This window comes from Atta cephalotes (assembly GCF_000143395.1).
Source record: "Atta cephalotes unplaced genomic scaffold scaffold00008, whole genome shotgun sequence".
Lineage (NCBI taxonomy): Eukaryota > Metazoa > Arthropoda > Insecta > Hymenoptera > Formicidae > Atta > Atta cephalotes.
The window spans coordinates 357,424-371,874 of record NW_012130072.1 but is presented as its reverse complement, the minus strand read 5'-3'; the positions used below and the strand labels follow the sequence as shown (position 1 = coordinate 371,874).

The 14,451-nt window shown below is 38.5% G+C and overlaps 1 protein-coding gene across 1 annotated transcript; it reads left to right on the top strand.

Moving 5' to 3' along the window:
* Positions 1-2,203: 2,203 nt before the first annotated feature.
* LOC105627057 (chitinase-like protein PB1E7.04c) lies at positions 2,204-10,955 on the top strand. The gene is made up of 10 exons (XM_012208336.1): positions 2,204-2,591; positions 3,933-4,078; positions 4,554-4,842; positions 5,263-5,379; positions 6,390-6,740; positions 7,428-7,840; positions 8,160-8,575; positions 9,094-9,514; positions 9,599-9,842; positions 9,988-10,955. The coding sequence occupies exons 1-10, from the start codon at positions 2,204-2,206 to the stop codon at positions 10,953-10,955; spliced, it is 3,753 nt and encodes a 1,250-aa protein (XP_012063726.1).
* The last annotated feature ends 3,496 nt before the right edge of the window (positions 10,956-14,451 follow it).

Sequence of the window (14,451 nt, the reverse complement as noted above, 5' to 3'; positions counted from 1 at the left end):
TACGTCGGCGGTTCGTCGTCCGCGTAGTAGAGAGAGAGAGAGAGAGAACCTCGTCTTCGTTGTTGTGTGTCTCTTCCTCCCTCCTCGCCGCCACGTCGCTCTCTCTCTCTCTCTCTCTCTCTCTCTCTCTCTCTCTCTTTCGCACTCTGCGTCGTGAATCGTATTGCGTATCACGCTCTCCGTCTGTCTGTCTGTCTGTCTGTCTGGCGGCTGACCGACCGTCCGTCTTTCTATCTCTGTTCCTCTGCGCGTGCGCTCGCGCGCACGTATGAGTGTAATGTGCGGTGAGCGCGCGCGTGAGTGAGTTAGTGTCGGTGTTTATTCTCGCACGCGTATGAGAACACGCGCGCGCACTCGTGTGTATACACGTCACCGTCGTGGAGCACGCAGTAAATTGTGTTATTCGGAGAGATAAACAGGTGCAGGAGGAGGGCTCGCTCGGTTGTTCGCTCGCTCGCTCACAAAACGGCCGCACCTCGTGGCATACGCGCTGTGTGACGGCTCGTCGTGTGGCTCACGGCAGTCCGGCGTCTACACTGTCCTCCCCCGATCGCGGACGCGCGTCACGAATTACTTGCTCGCGCGAGGAATGCGCGAGCGGCGGTGGCATGGCACGTCCGAGCCACCGTTGAGGAACCTCGGCGCGCCCGAGATGCGGCCTGAGCCGCCTGAGATTGGTGGCGGGCGAAATTAGACGAAACCGCGTGACAGGTGGATTCGAGGCGTGCCGAGACGTGGAGAGAAAGAGAGAAGGAGAGTGAGAAAGGAAGAGAAAGAGACGAGAGACGGTGGACGGAGTGTGAAGGAGGGAGCGTAGCGAGAGTGAGAGAGTGGCCGTCGCAATATCTCGGAGTCCGCGGGATCTTCCCTACTTGGTTCCCGACGCCGTGAACGTGCGAGCGAGAGAGGACCGAGGGTGATTGTGAAGATTGTGATCGTTTCGTTGCCGCAGTCATCGTCATCGTCATCGTCGTCTCGTGGCTGGCCATAGCTCGCCATTGTTATTGTTGTCGTTCCTCCTAACCTACGAGAAGGTGGACGTCCGCGACTGCCATCGTGAGAGGAAGAGAGAGGGACGCGACGCGACACGACGCAGCAGCAGCAGCACGTCCTCGGACCTCGGGGAACGCTGCGACGAGGAACGCTGCATCGCACATCGCACATGTAATCTGGCTGTTGCTCGCACGCATCGCCGTGTATATTTACGTCCCGAAACGTGCTCAGTGCGAAGGCGCGCGCGCCTCACGAGAGCCGCTCCCGATATCGTTTCCGTCGTGACTGTCAATGTGCGACGGACCTGAGCGACGCGCGATAACAGCGAGTCGACAACGAAGACGGCACGTTTTTCCTCAACAACGGAGGGAAGCATCGTGGCGCTGGAAGGCGCAGTTCGCTGACACGTTGACGGTCGTTGTTGTTATGCCCGCGAAAGTGCGCGGATCACGCTCCACCAAGGCGATTGAGCGACGACGTTAATCGTGTTGCAGGAGCGACAGAGACGGAGAGATATCTATTATTTATTAAAAGATTGATTGATCGATCGATTGAACTTTTATCGTCGGTTTAGGAACATGTCCTCTAAGAACATTCGAGATAAACAAAAATACCAAAAGTAAAAAATTTTATAACATTGAAAAGTAAGAATCGACAAGGAAAGTATAGTGAAACTCAAAAATAATACGAAGATACACAAAAAATTAAAGAGAATTAAGTACAAAAAATTAGAAAAGAAATCGGTATAAAACGCAGAATACAATAAATATAAATAAGACGAAAAAGAGAAAGAGGACATTTTATGCGAGTGTGGAAATTGTCGTCGTTTCTCGAGCACAATGAAATGAACTTTTGCGCCGTTGTGCGTGACGCAGTCTTTCGGTGAGGACGAGGCGCACCGCACGCACGTGTGACGACGTGCTCTCGGCACGTTCCGCGAAACGCGCCGCGCACGCCGCGGACTCGCATGCTCGAGGAGAAAGGAACAGGCAGCGGGAAGTGGGAAGCGAGCAGGGACGATAGTAGCCGGGATATCATGTGAATGATACGTAGAACGCGAAGGGCCGAAACGCTTGTACCCGCGTACTCGAGGGATTCGTTGGTAATCACTAATCGTGCGACAACGACGAAGACGACGACGACGACGACGACAACGACAACGACAACGACAACGACGACGACGACGACGATCTTTTCGATCGTCATCCCGATGATGTCTTCGGGCAGGGGCCCGGCATCGCCCTCGGGCGGGCCCGTGATCCGCTCTGGCCATCTGAAGAAGCTCAAGACGATGAAGAAGAAGTACTTTGTGCTGCGCGGCGAGGGACCCGGTTGCCTCGCCTGCCTTGAGTATTACGACAGCAAAAAGAAATTCGAGAACAGGCAGCCGCCGAAGCGCAGCATACTGCTGCACAGCTGCTTCAACATCAATAAGCGCGGCGACACCAAGCACAAGCACGTGATCGCGCTCTACACCAAGGATGAGTGCTTCTGCCTGATCCTCGACAGTGAGAAGGAGCTGGACGAGTGGCTCAAGGCGATGCTTAGGCTACAGAGCGGGGACGTGCCCGATGGGGAACAGCCGCGGCCTACATTCGGTAAATAAGTCAATTGCGCCGTTTTTCCATTTCCCGCCCGAACTCCCGTCAGGAGAACTGATAAGCAACCTTTATTGCTCCTTTGCAACCTTTATTACTCCGATCGATATATACGTATAATCGCGCTATCAAAAATTAGCCATCGTCATAAACGGATATCGATATATTGACGTTTAAATTCCCGCTTGTTATTTATTTGTCTAATAATGACATTTGCGTTCTTTAGTTAGCAATTTACGTACGGCCTTGATATACATTCTGTTGCGTCTTGGAAAATATGAGTCTTCTCGTTTTCTGCGGATGATAATCGATTTTTTTTTTATGATGAGATTATCGTGTACCTTTTCTATGATGAGATTATCGCGCACCATCGACTGACGGGACTAGCAACAAAATTTGGTCGCATGTACACGTTTGTTTATATCTACATCTATAGAATGAATCGATGATTTTCGGAATGCCTCTCCGCGAATTTTATGTTTCATTCCTTTTTTTTTAAGAATACAAGAGTTTTCTTGTAACTTAAAAAAAAATTGCCTATTTTGTCTATATCAAATTTTATAATTGTGTACATATTCTTGAGAAATTTATGCGAAACTAAAGGGATAGATACAAAGATGCACAATAAAAAGTGCATCGCTACTATCTGTGTATTCTGTGACTTCCACATTTCGAACGAGTTATGTAGCCTTGAAATAAAAATAACGTTGGCAATTGTTTATGTTTTTGTGTTCCTTGCAGGAACAAAGAAAACAAGAGTAATGTCGGATAAATAAAACGCCTTTGTTTCAAATTATGTATTACTCCTTTGGTCCCTCTACACAGAATCTCTGTTTTAATATAAAAAAGATTCCATGTTTGTCTTGATTATTAACACAATTCTCTTAATATATATGAATTAGAATTATTTTATACAAGAGTCAGTATTTATATTATTTTATATTTTCGAGCATTATTCACTATAACGAATTTGAACTACAAGTTTTCTACAACATTTAAGTATATGCAAACATACATAATAATAAATAATAGTGAACTTGTTTGCGTTATAAATAGATGTTTATTGCATAATATTACTATGCATAATATACAGTTCCTATAATAATTTACAGTAAATGAATTATAACAGATATTTTAAGTTTTCCATGTATTATTTTGAATTCTAAATTTTTAAATATAATTGATTATAGAAAACTTAAAATATTTGTTGTCCCTTCACCTACAATGCATGTTTACACTTACCTATTGAAATTAAATATAGTTTATTACATAATGAAGTATTACATTCATAAGTTATTTTCAAATGAGATTAGTATCTTACATTTTTTTTATGTCTTTCAGAACACGTGTGGCAAGTTACAATGCAAAAAAGAGGTCTCGGTGCACGAAAGAACATTCATGGACCCTACAGATTATGCCTCACCGATCAAACTTTAAGTTTAGTGAAAATTGGGGCACAGGATAACTCTGACTCTATCGAGATTTCTGTAAGTTTACGTTAAATATAGTTAATGTAGTGTAGCATGTTACAGACTAGTACTTATAGCTATAATCTTTATTTTTTTTATGTATAATCTTTTATTTTTTTTTGTACGAGCTTTGCTATTTAATAACAAAAGAACGCCGTAGTCTAATTTTAAAGCGTTTTTATTCATGGTGATCCGAAATGTATTTAGACGGATCAATTTTCACCATGAATAATAAAGTGAATGAAAGATTTTGTTTAGACTAAGCGACGTGACACGGCGAAAGCATTTGAACACGGTGATATTTCAATGCCTTGATATATTATTGCCTGTTTGGAAGGCTTACCGTGAAGCTTCGCAAATTAAGCGCCTTAATAATGCGCATTATTATTAAAAAATATATCTTAGAATTTTGTTATCGTTAGTTGAAGATTAACAAAATTTGACATTTATATTAGAATCAATATACAATCACTAAATTTTTTTTCTCTTGCAGCTAAATTATATTAGACGATGTGGATTTGCGAATGATATATTCTACATAGAGGTTGGCCGATCCGCTGTAACCGGAGATGGCGAATTTTGGATGGCAGTCGAAGATAACAATATCGCGCTCAATATGTACGATGTTATAACGACTGCGATGAGGAATTCGAAAAGTAACAAAGACGAAGTTGGACCTCGCCAGAGAACGCGTAGTTCCTCCGCCAACGAAGCCAGTAAACCTATATCCGTTCTTCAAAGACGGCATACAGGTCAAAAGCTTCATGGCTTTTCGCCTCTAGGTAAGCTGCAATTTTCGCAAATCTGCTCCTTGTACATATCGTTTATCCATTGTGTTTTATATCAGGATGTAAGTTATCAGTTTTTTTCAGCGTGTTTCGTATTACTTATCGAAATGTGATTTTCGTTTCGCATATGTAACTTGGGATATATCGGTTATCACGTTTATAATCCGAAGTCGACAGAGATACTGCGTCTCAGTTTGCTTCGATATACGTCATTTGTGTATTTAAAATTATCCTTTTTACAAATTCCTTTTAAATCCGGACTTGAAACTTCGTCTAATACACCGTTCCTTTACACATAATTGCACACGCACATTAAATAAATTGTATACTTTAAGAAAACCAGGTGAATCGTCGTATGTGTACACATTAGTGTTCAGCTTTAGAATAACACAAATGGGTTTACGGGGTTTACAGAGGAACAGAAGACATACAAGGAGCAAGTGGAACCATTGCAAGAGCAGACTGCTACTTCCTCTGTTCTCACACAGTGTAGTCAATCTCGGAATACCTCCTCCACCAATACAGTCACGGGTCTGTTCTCTGTCACAATAGCTATTTGCTTTCCTTCTTTCGCGTTTCATGGATTTTGAATGGCAAAAAGGACACATAAAAACAGTGAACATGTCGTTTATTTTTCTTCAATTTTCCATTTCATGGGATATAGGACTTTATCCAAAAACTTGATCATTGCATTTTTCTTTTTATTACATTTGATATATATTACAACCCATATTATTTACATATACGCAATTGATATGACTTTTATTTTCAATTTTTTAGAAGAAATAAATTTAAAAAAAATTGTGCTATCATATATTCTCATTTCATTTGTAAATATCATTTATTATATTATACACATAGCTTATTTATTTATAATACATTATCTTTTGGAAAGAATTAATAAATGTTTAATAAAATGGGAAATATTTTTTTAACGTTAAAAGTAATGTCAACTTATTGTTATGTTGATATCAAATAAATTTTTGGAAACATGTAGATTGAAAAGCTAAAGCTGAAACTTTTATACGAATGCAATGATCAATTGTGTTAAAAATAAAAGTTTGGGTCAATCAGTAATGCATCATTTTCTGAGTGTTAGTTTCATAGTGTAAATAGCATGATTGATACAATCGGCAAGTTATCTGGAATCTGTAAATTGTCTAATGTCAGGTATCATATATATATGTATATAATGCATCTTGCTAAAATGATGACGAAAGACAGGAAACTGAATTGATACGCTTTATTGTCATTTGTAATGTTATTGGTGTTTTATCATAATTCTTTTTTCACGTAAAAGTTATTGTCATAAGAAAAATCAAACTTAAGAGAACAGTTAGTTGAAAAGGATTATTAAAATAGGTTTTGTGTGTCAGACTTGTCAATAACTCATCGCGAAACATAAGAGATAGATTCTTTTTGCGGTCATGTCTTTAACAGCACGATTGGTACACTATCCGTGCCGTATCTGTCATATCCGGCACAAGATGCACGTAAGACAAAAGACAGTTGTGCGATAGTGAGAGGTGTGTGGTTTGCAGCCGTTGCTGGTACCGGGGCTTGGACTACTGGGATTGCCACGACTAATGCCAACAGTGCCGGTACCGCTAGACGTCGTCATTCGGTAGCGAGTCATCCTCATTCCGTCAATAATTCCCAATCCGTTCACAATGTCACAACAACAACAAATGCAACTATGACTACTACTACTGTCACTACCACTACCATCACTGCAACCACCACTACCATCACCACCACCATTACTGCGACCGTCACCGCGACGATCACTACAACCACAACCGCGACAATATCCCATCAGAGAACCTTGTCGCTGCCCTTAGCTGCCGTTATTATCAATCAAACGCAACCATCTAAAAGATCCGTTTTACGGTGTATGTATTTCGTTTCGTCACACATATTTGTTTAATCGATCCGAATCTCTGTTTTATCCTTCAGTGTTTCTGCAATATGCTTGTTTTGCTCTTTTTGTTACACATTCATTCCTTCCAAACTGTATAAAGCCAATCAATGTTATGTTTATCTAATAAGAGATCATAGTAATTACAATTGTAAAGTTTTGCTAGCATGCTATATTATTAAGTGCTATTATTAAGTGCACGATGTATTATGAAACAAATGCTTTAGTTCGTATCTTCTATTCATTTGTTATTGAACATAAGGAATGATGAATATGTTTTGTACATTTCTCCTGGACGCTCCATAGTGTTGATACTTGGATAATAATTTCTGCAAGCTGGTTATCATAATCCTTATTTTGCTATATTTAATTTTTAATCCGAATTCTGCAAACGCGCAGAATATTTTTGATGAAGTGACTATAATTACTGTTGCTTAACTTAAGAAAAAAAAATAATATATATATACATATATATATACATATATATATATATATATATATACATATAACAATAAAAAATATATTGTGTACATATATAATAATTTATATATGCGAACATATAAAACTAACCGCTGTTGCTATGCTGGGACAATGGAACTGGCTTCTTTCTACTGTATGCAAGTAAACATCACGAGGAGATTTCTGATGAGTATCTTTGCAGGTGCTACCGGGCGCGATCGATGCGACAGTTTGCCGTCGAGAGCTCGTACTACCAGTGAGGGACAACCAACAACAGTTGTGTTAAGCCATCCTAGAGGAGCCCATATTATGTCGCACGTACCGCGACCGCATTCCATGTGTGGCCGAGGCCTCTCATATTCTCCACCAATCGCGTCGATGCCTATTAGTCCATCTTCCGATGTCTGTTCGTCGGATTCGGCCGGATCGTCACCTTCGATGGATGATTGTGGTGAGAATATTTTGGAAGAAAGCACTGTCTCGAGGTACGGGCATTCCTTGACACCTGACGAGCCTGTAATCTTAGACAAGAAAGGTGACGACTATGCCCTGTGGTCAACGTCGCATCCACATTTGAAATACTCGCCAAACTTTAAATCTCATTCGCCCTCTCAGGTGGGTGTATTTGTAATATTACTTCTGAATCTTAACATATTATTAATAAAAGAGCTTTTATACAATATAAAACATATAAGGATAGTAAACCATCTTCTAATCTCTATGTAGTAAAGAAATTTAATTATCTTTTATGTTTAATAAAATCCAATAAATTTTCCCTTTTTATAATATTTATAAATAATAAACTCAAATTCTTATTTTTACTGGTTTGTATTTTCTATATTTTATTTAAATAAAATGATATTTAATTCAAACAAAGTACTGTTTTATACTTTTAATTGTTGGGTAAACTAATAATTGATCGTTTTGGTTGCAGAGTTCCTACCAGAGTGAAATGTACAGTCCCTGTGGGTCGAGTCCGGGTCGTGGAGGCATATACATGCCCATGAGCCCGGCGACAACGGCTCATTCGCATTCCCGTGGATCATCCCTTGTGGAGGAAAGCAATGTGGATGGCTACGTACCGATGGCACCAGTTGGAGATGACGGTTATGTCGATATGGATCCTGTAAATAGTCATAACGGTCACTTTTCGGACGATATGTCGCAGAACGATGGCAGTAGCTGTTCTGTTACGTCTGGCACGCCTAGTACGGATCTGCGGTTTTCTGAGTATCATTTGGACAAGGTAACCAGCTTTTTAACACCTGGGGAAGATCTGCAAGCCAGACAAACCAGAGCTTACTCCGTTGGATCGAGACCGGAACAAGCCAATAGGCATCGTAAAAATAGGTAATTAAAAATATTATTTAGATTTTAAGTATTATATATGTTGTTATTTGATATAATATTATTCACAAAATTCTATGACATGATTTGAGAGAATGTTTCAACTAAATGAGTTTTAATCAGATTTAATTTCTGAGTAATTATCGTGGTCATATGGGATCGTGACATAGAAATGACACCTTGAAGTTTTTTGCTATTCGTAAATAAAGAGAATTTGGGTAAAAAGAAATAATATGATTGCTTTAAAACAATTAAAACACTTGTAAAATTGGGCCGAAGCTGTCCTTATTCCCCTCCCTCCTCTGACAGTCAGTAGATAGTCGTAAAAGCACGTAAAGTGAAAATAGGCTACGCATGTGAATTAAGTGAACGCTGGCAAACACAGTATGCAAATTTCTCACTTACGATGTCAATCCAATATGGCTGCAGCGATTACTCAGGAGCTTTAAACGTTGTTTAAGTACTCTACCGACATGAATGATATGAATGGCATTTTTTACTTTACATTAATCTTTATGCAGATTGGACATTACTCCGCAAGACGCCAACAGAGTACGAGCATTTTCCGTAGGTAGTCGATCTAAGAGGCCTGAGATCGGAAGGCTAGCCAATGTAATTACTGCGCCATTACCAGCTGGTTCGGAAACCACAAATTCGAAGTCAAGTTCCGCGCCGTTGCTGTCGAGCTCTTGGGGACACAATTCGGGTTGCTCCGGAGCGTCCGATCGTATGGAGGATCTCATGGAGTTGGATTTCACGAGACCCAGTGTTCCAACCGCTCTCTCTTCGCCTCCGACATCATGTTCCCAACCTCAGTCGCAACCGCAACTGTACTCTACTTATTCTACTGCCACCGACACTAGTTCCTATGTCGACATGTCGCCCGGACAAGCTCCCATATCGACTACTGCCCCATACGTCGATATGAGTGGCATAAATAAGGTATTATCGATATATCGATGTTTTCGCTGATAAAATTGTTGCATAAGCCGTTGTTAAGTAACAATAAAAATTATTTTCTTACAGATCAATCGCAATAACAATAATAATACAATCACTGCCAACCACAATCATAGTCACATGCATATATCATCGCTAACTTTCGCTCATAAACCTGTAATTACAACTTTAAAGCCGGTAGAAGAAGCTGAGGGACCTTATATGAAAATGGATGGTACCATAGAGATAGATTGGACGCATTCGGAAGCGAGTCCGAAACAATTGTCATCGCCTATTCAAGAGGATACCTATCAAACAAATGGGCCACCAGGTATTAATTTGTAAACATTTATTGCAAAAAAAATTCTTAAATTCTTAATTCTTATTCTTAATTCTTAATTCTTAGAATATTATTCTTTATATAATATGATGCAATAAAAATAATATTTGTGAAAATTATTATAAATATTGTTTAGGCAGCACAAGAACAGCACCTGTAGATCTTCCGCAACCAAGGCGTCCTCCGGAGGGCTACGTCGAGATGTCTTTTAAAGCGCGGCCGAGTTTGGAACAAGATTACATAAATATGAGTATGGGTGGGAACAATCGAAACAATCGTAAAACACGAACGGGCAATCGCAAGGAAAAATCGCGATCGCAACCAATCGCGATTCAGGCAGGCAGCAAGCCATCTAAAACTCCAAATTTTCTACCTTTGAATGGAAGTCCGACATCCGAGAGTCTAGCGAGTACTCCCGCCTCTCCGCCGCGAGCAACACCAACGGGTTCATCGGCCACGATTTTCCCCTTTTCTCTGAACAGTCCTCAGTCACCTGTAAAACCTTTCACGAAAAAAAACGATGAGTTCTCCACGACAGAAGGAGAAGGTTTTTCTAACCAAAATAAAAATAATGAATATGCAGTGATGGAACCCGCAAATACGGTTTATACGCCGTGTTCTACCCCGTTGACGGAAACGATATCCTTGTCGAACGCAAATAGCGAGAAGCCACCTAGTCCTGTAGAGAAAAATGTTCGAATTATATTAAAGTCTTCGTCATCGCAAGAACACGGTAAGCCCATTAACGTAATAACGAAAAAACTGTCGGATCTAACGGTGTCGAAACCGCGTCTCGTCACGGCCTCACCGAACACCAGTCCTACCCTGACGGGTTTCAAGCCGTCAACCGTGCAACAGCCGAAGCCATCCTCGCCAAAATTCATCGACGAGACTCCCACGCCTACGCCCACATCTACACCCACGCCCACTCCAAGTCCGTTGGACAGCGAGGGCTACGAGAAGCTTCAACCAGGCGCGACAATACTGCATTACGCTAGTCTCGATCTGCCGGAGGTCGATAATCCAGCGCCCGTGTCGCCGGCGTCCACGCAGGAGAATTTCACCTACGCCGAGATCGACTTCGCGAAACTCAAGCAGACCTAAAATATGCGCTATCCAGAATGCGCATATTTTGCTGCCCCCGTGTCGCGTACAAGGCTGTGCGTGACGTGGGGTGGTTTGGCTGACGCCTCTTGTGTTCCCCACGATAGCAACGAGTAGGCAGGGTATAATCGATCGTTCTGACATTGGCTCTGCTGGTCTAACGAACAAGACGCCGGGTAGGAACTGTATATAATTCATTTCTTTTTCTCTCCAGCCTAATGGCATTATACCGCTCGCCGATCTTTCTTATGTAATAGATTGGCAGCCTATTTTACATTGTTTGAGAAATAAGCATCGTTGGTACCTATAGTTCTGGTTGTACTGCATTAATATCGTATTTTATCGGAATGATGTGAAATTTTTTAATATAAGTGAAATACACTTTTCTCGCTGATTCCGAAGAGAGTCCTCAAATCTGTCCACATGTATGCTATTTCTAATATTAAACGATCGGTAATTTAACGGAAAAGAGCAAATTACGAAAACGTTATCTTTTATTTTTAGTTAAAATATTATATTTGTATAATTGGGTTAGTAGAAGAAATTTTTTTGATATTAGAATATATCATCTAGTTAAATGAGAATCGCTTGTAAAAATGTATAAATCTTTTAAATTTTAATTTTGTTAGTGGATTTGCGTGTTATCTCTATCAAAATTTGTTTTGTATTATATTTCTAGATGCTGACAAGCCAAATATGTATAAGTCAATTCTTTTGAGATATATATAGATATATACACACCAAATTTAAACTTGTATATTTATGATAATCTCCTAATATATATATGACGATGAAATTTATTTATATTGATTGTTTTTGGAGCTGCGCTCATACGTAACATAAATTCTATTATTTTTCAGTACGCGTATAAATTTTAACGACGTACATTTTATTTGCCCATTGTAAATTATATTGAATTTGATTTTTCGAAAAAAAAAATCTGCACTTTATTGTTCTGTACAGGGAATAGCATGTTATTCTATTTACTTATGTTCACTTATTTATCTTAACGTTTTATAACAGCTAAATTGTCGAATTCGGATATGTTTGTGCATTGTTTTAAAAAGAAAGTAATTGTATACATATGTGTGTATAAACTTGCGCGACATTGTGTGACATATAAGATATCGGCTTCTATTTTAAATGTTTTATCTTTATCCGAAAATCTCTGGACATTCAATGAGACCTTAAATAACGGAATCTGCGAAATCTTAGATGTAAGGGAAAACGTGAAACCATGGATTTACAATTTTTATAATTCTCGAAAGGATCATTCTAAGCCTATTCTTGCGCAGAAATATGTTCCGACGAGATCGTCGGTCCTTCACCGAAATGGATGAAAATTCTCACAATTTCAACGAAATCCTGCTTTTAGACGTTGCGATTAATCCGTTGATATCAGCATTAATTGGAATTGAATTGAACGAAATTGAGGTATTGTAAGCTTTAGGAATATCACATAGAATACGGTGGTGTGTAACAGTACACTACCAGAAACATAAGTACTGAAAGAGAAACGCGACGGACTTGATCTTCGTAACGATTAATTGCGAACCGGATGAAATTCCGCAGAGCGAAACCGATATTCAATAGATACCGGAAGTATACGTCGTTGCGCTTTCGCGTCTTCTCTGTGCCGAATTTTAATCCGATTGTCTCCTCGCGAAAGGAATGTTACCCGCCAATGTTAGATCGACATCTCTCATAGAATTCGTATTGCAGACAAAATAGATGTTCCGTACACAATGGCAGTATACATGTGTTATAACGCTTTTCATATAAATTATGACGGGCCGAAGGCGCCTTGAAAGAGCTAATTCGGCCTCGTATACACACGTACACATAAACATACAGTCGCATGACGCGTATACATATATGCATATTCGTGCTGCAGGATATTCTGTGAAAACGGTACAACCGACACGTCGTGCCGAGGAACGATACAAAGAAAGATGATGTAGAGTAATATTTAGTAAGAGAATTATTTAAGGAAAAAAAGAGCAAAACGGATGAGGAAAAAAAAGAAAGGATAAAGATGCCTATGTGTAACGAATCGATTTTTCGGTTCAATAGAACGGCTTATCTCGTTTGAGCTAAACAAAAATATTCGTTCTTTGCATGTATTTCTTATTTAAACGTATTACGGTTGTATCGTAACGTACAGGGTGTCTTGTATATGTACATGTATGTCTGACTGACACTTTTCATGTGAATTACGAGCGCGTGTGCGTGCGTGCATGCGTGCGTGCGTGGATGGATGCGTGCGTGCGTGCGCGGTCTTTTCGTTGTTATGCTGTATGTACATGGAAGTATATACGTGACGGACATATGTGTACGTATACATATATGTACACACATACACACATACATATATATAAATATATATATATATATATATGTTATAAATATTAAGTATAATAATAATTAATAAACTCGCAATATATATATCGTTGTTTTATTTTTTATTAAACCTTCGGGAATGTCTCATAAATTTTAAGGGCTTGTCAATGAAAGAAATCAGCTTTGATTAATTTTGAAATGTAATTTTAAATGAATAATTGTTTAACAATTAATAATTATTTTCTAAGTTTCTATTTGTAATATTTTTCTTATATACTCTGAATAGTTTATATTGATACAACAGCTATAATATTGAAATATATATGATTTATAAATACAATGTACAATCTTATGAATGAAAATCTCACGATCAAAGTTATTTAAATATTTTCTTGGTTTTATTCATATAAATCTTTATCTTCAAGTATTTGAGTATTATAAGCTATAAATATGTATATTCTCTCGTGTCTATGCATATTCGAATAAACTTAATTTATCATTATATATAATTTATCTAAAATTATCGCCATTTCTTTTTATTAATTTTTTAAATCTAATTTAAGAAAATTTATTGTGACAAATATCTTATAAAAATGTAAAATGTTCTAATTATTTCCTGTTAGATGACGCCACTTGTTCTATACCTGCGATATTTTTCGAATCGGTTCTCGCACATAATACCTACACTTAATTAAATTTATCAAATAAGCGTGGCGTTTATTATTAGTTTGTTTATCAAAATTATCGATTAACGTATGAATCAAATAGAATTGGAACTCGAGCCGCATACATTTATTTGAATAAATTTTTAATTTAAAGAAAGTAAGTTATATTCTGGAAGAATAATTAGAGTACTATATTACCGATATTTTACAAAATAATGTAATACGATTTCTATTTTGTCAACATAATTACATAATATTTTTTACATGTTCACATAACACAATAACATTTTTTAAAAGAATTATACACATTTATATACAAACACATATCGATTCATTATTTGAAAATATAAAAATTGCTTCAAAATGTTTCATAATATAAAAGAATTAATCTTAAAAAATGCATCATCTTAAATAAAATCAAGCTTTACATATAAACAACTAATAAAATTTCATTTAATTTAAAATAAATTTTAACAGAAATTTTAGAATTA

Coding starts and splice junctions, on each gene's coding strand:
- LOC105627057 (XM_012208336.1), top strand. CDS start 2,204: ATGATGTCTTCGGGCAGGGGCCCGGCATCGCCCTCGGGCGGGCCCGTG. Junction 4,843..5,262: donor TCATGGCTTTTCGCCTCTAG/GTAAGCTGCAAT, acceptor CGGGGTTTACAG/AGGAACAGAAGACATACAAG. Junction 9,843..9,987: donor TCAAACAAATGGGCCACCAG/GTATTAATTTGT, acceptor AATATTGTTTAG/GCAGCACAAGAACAGCACCT.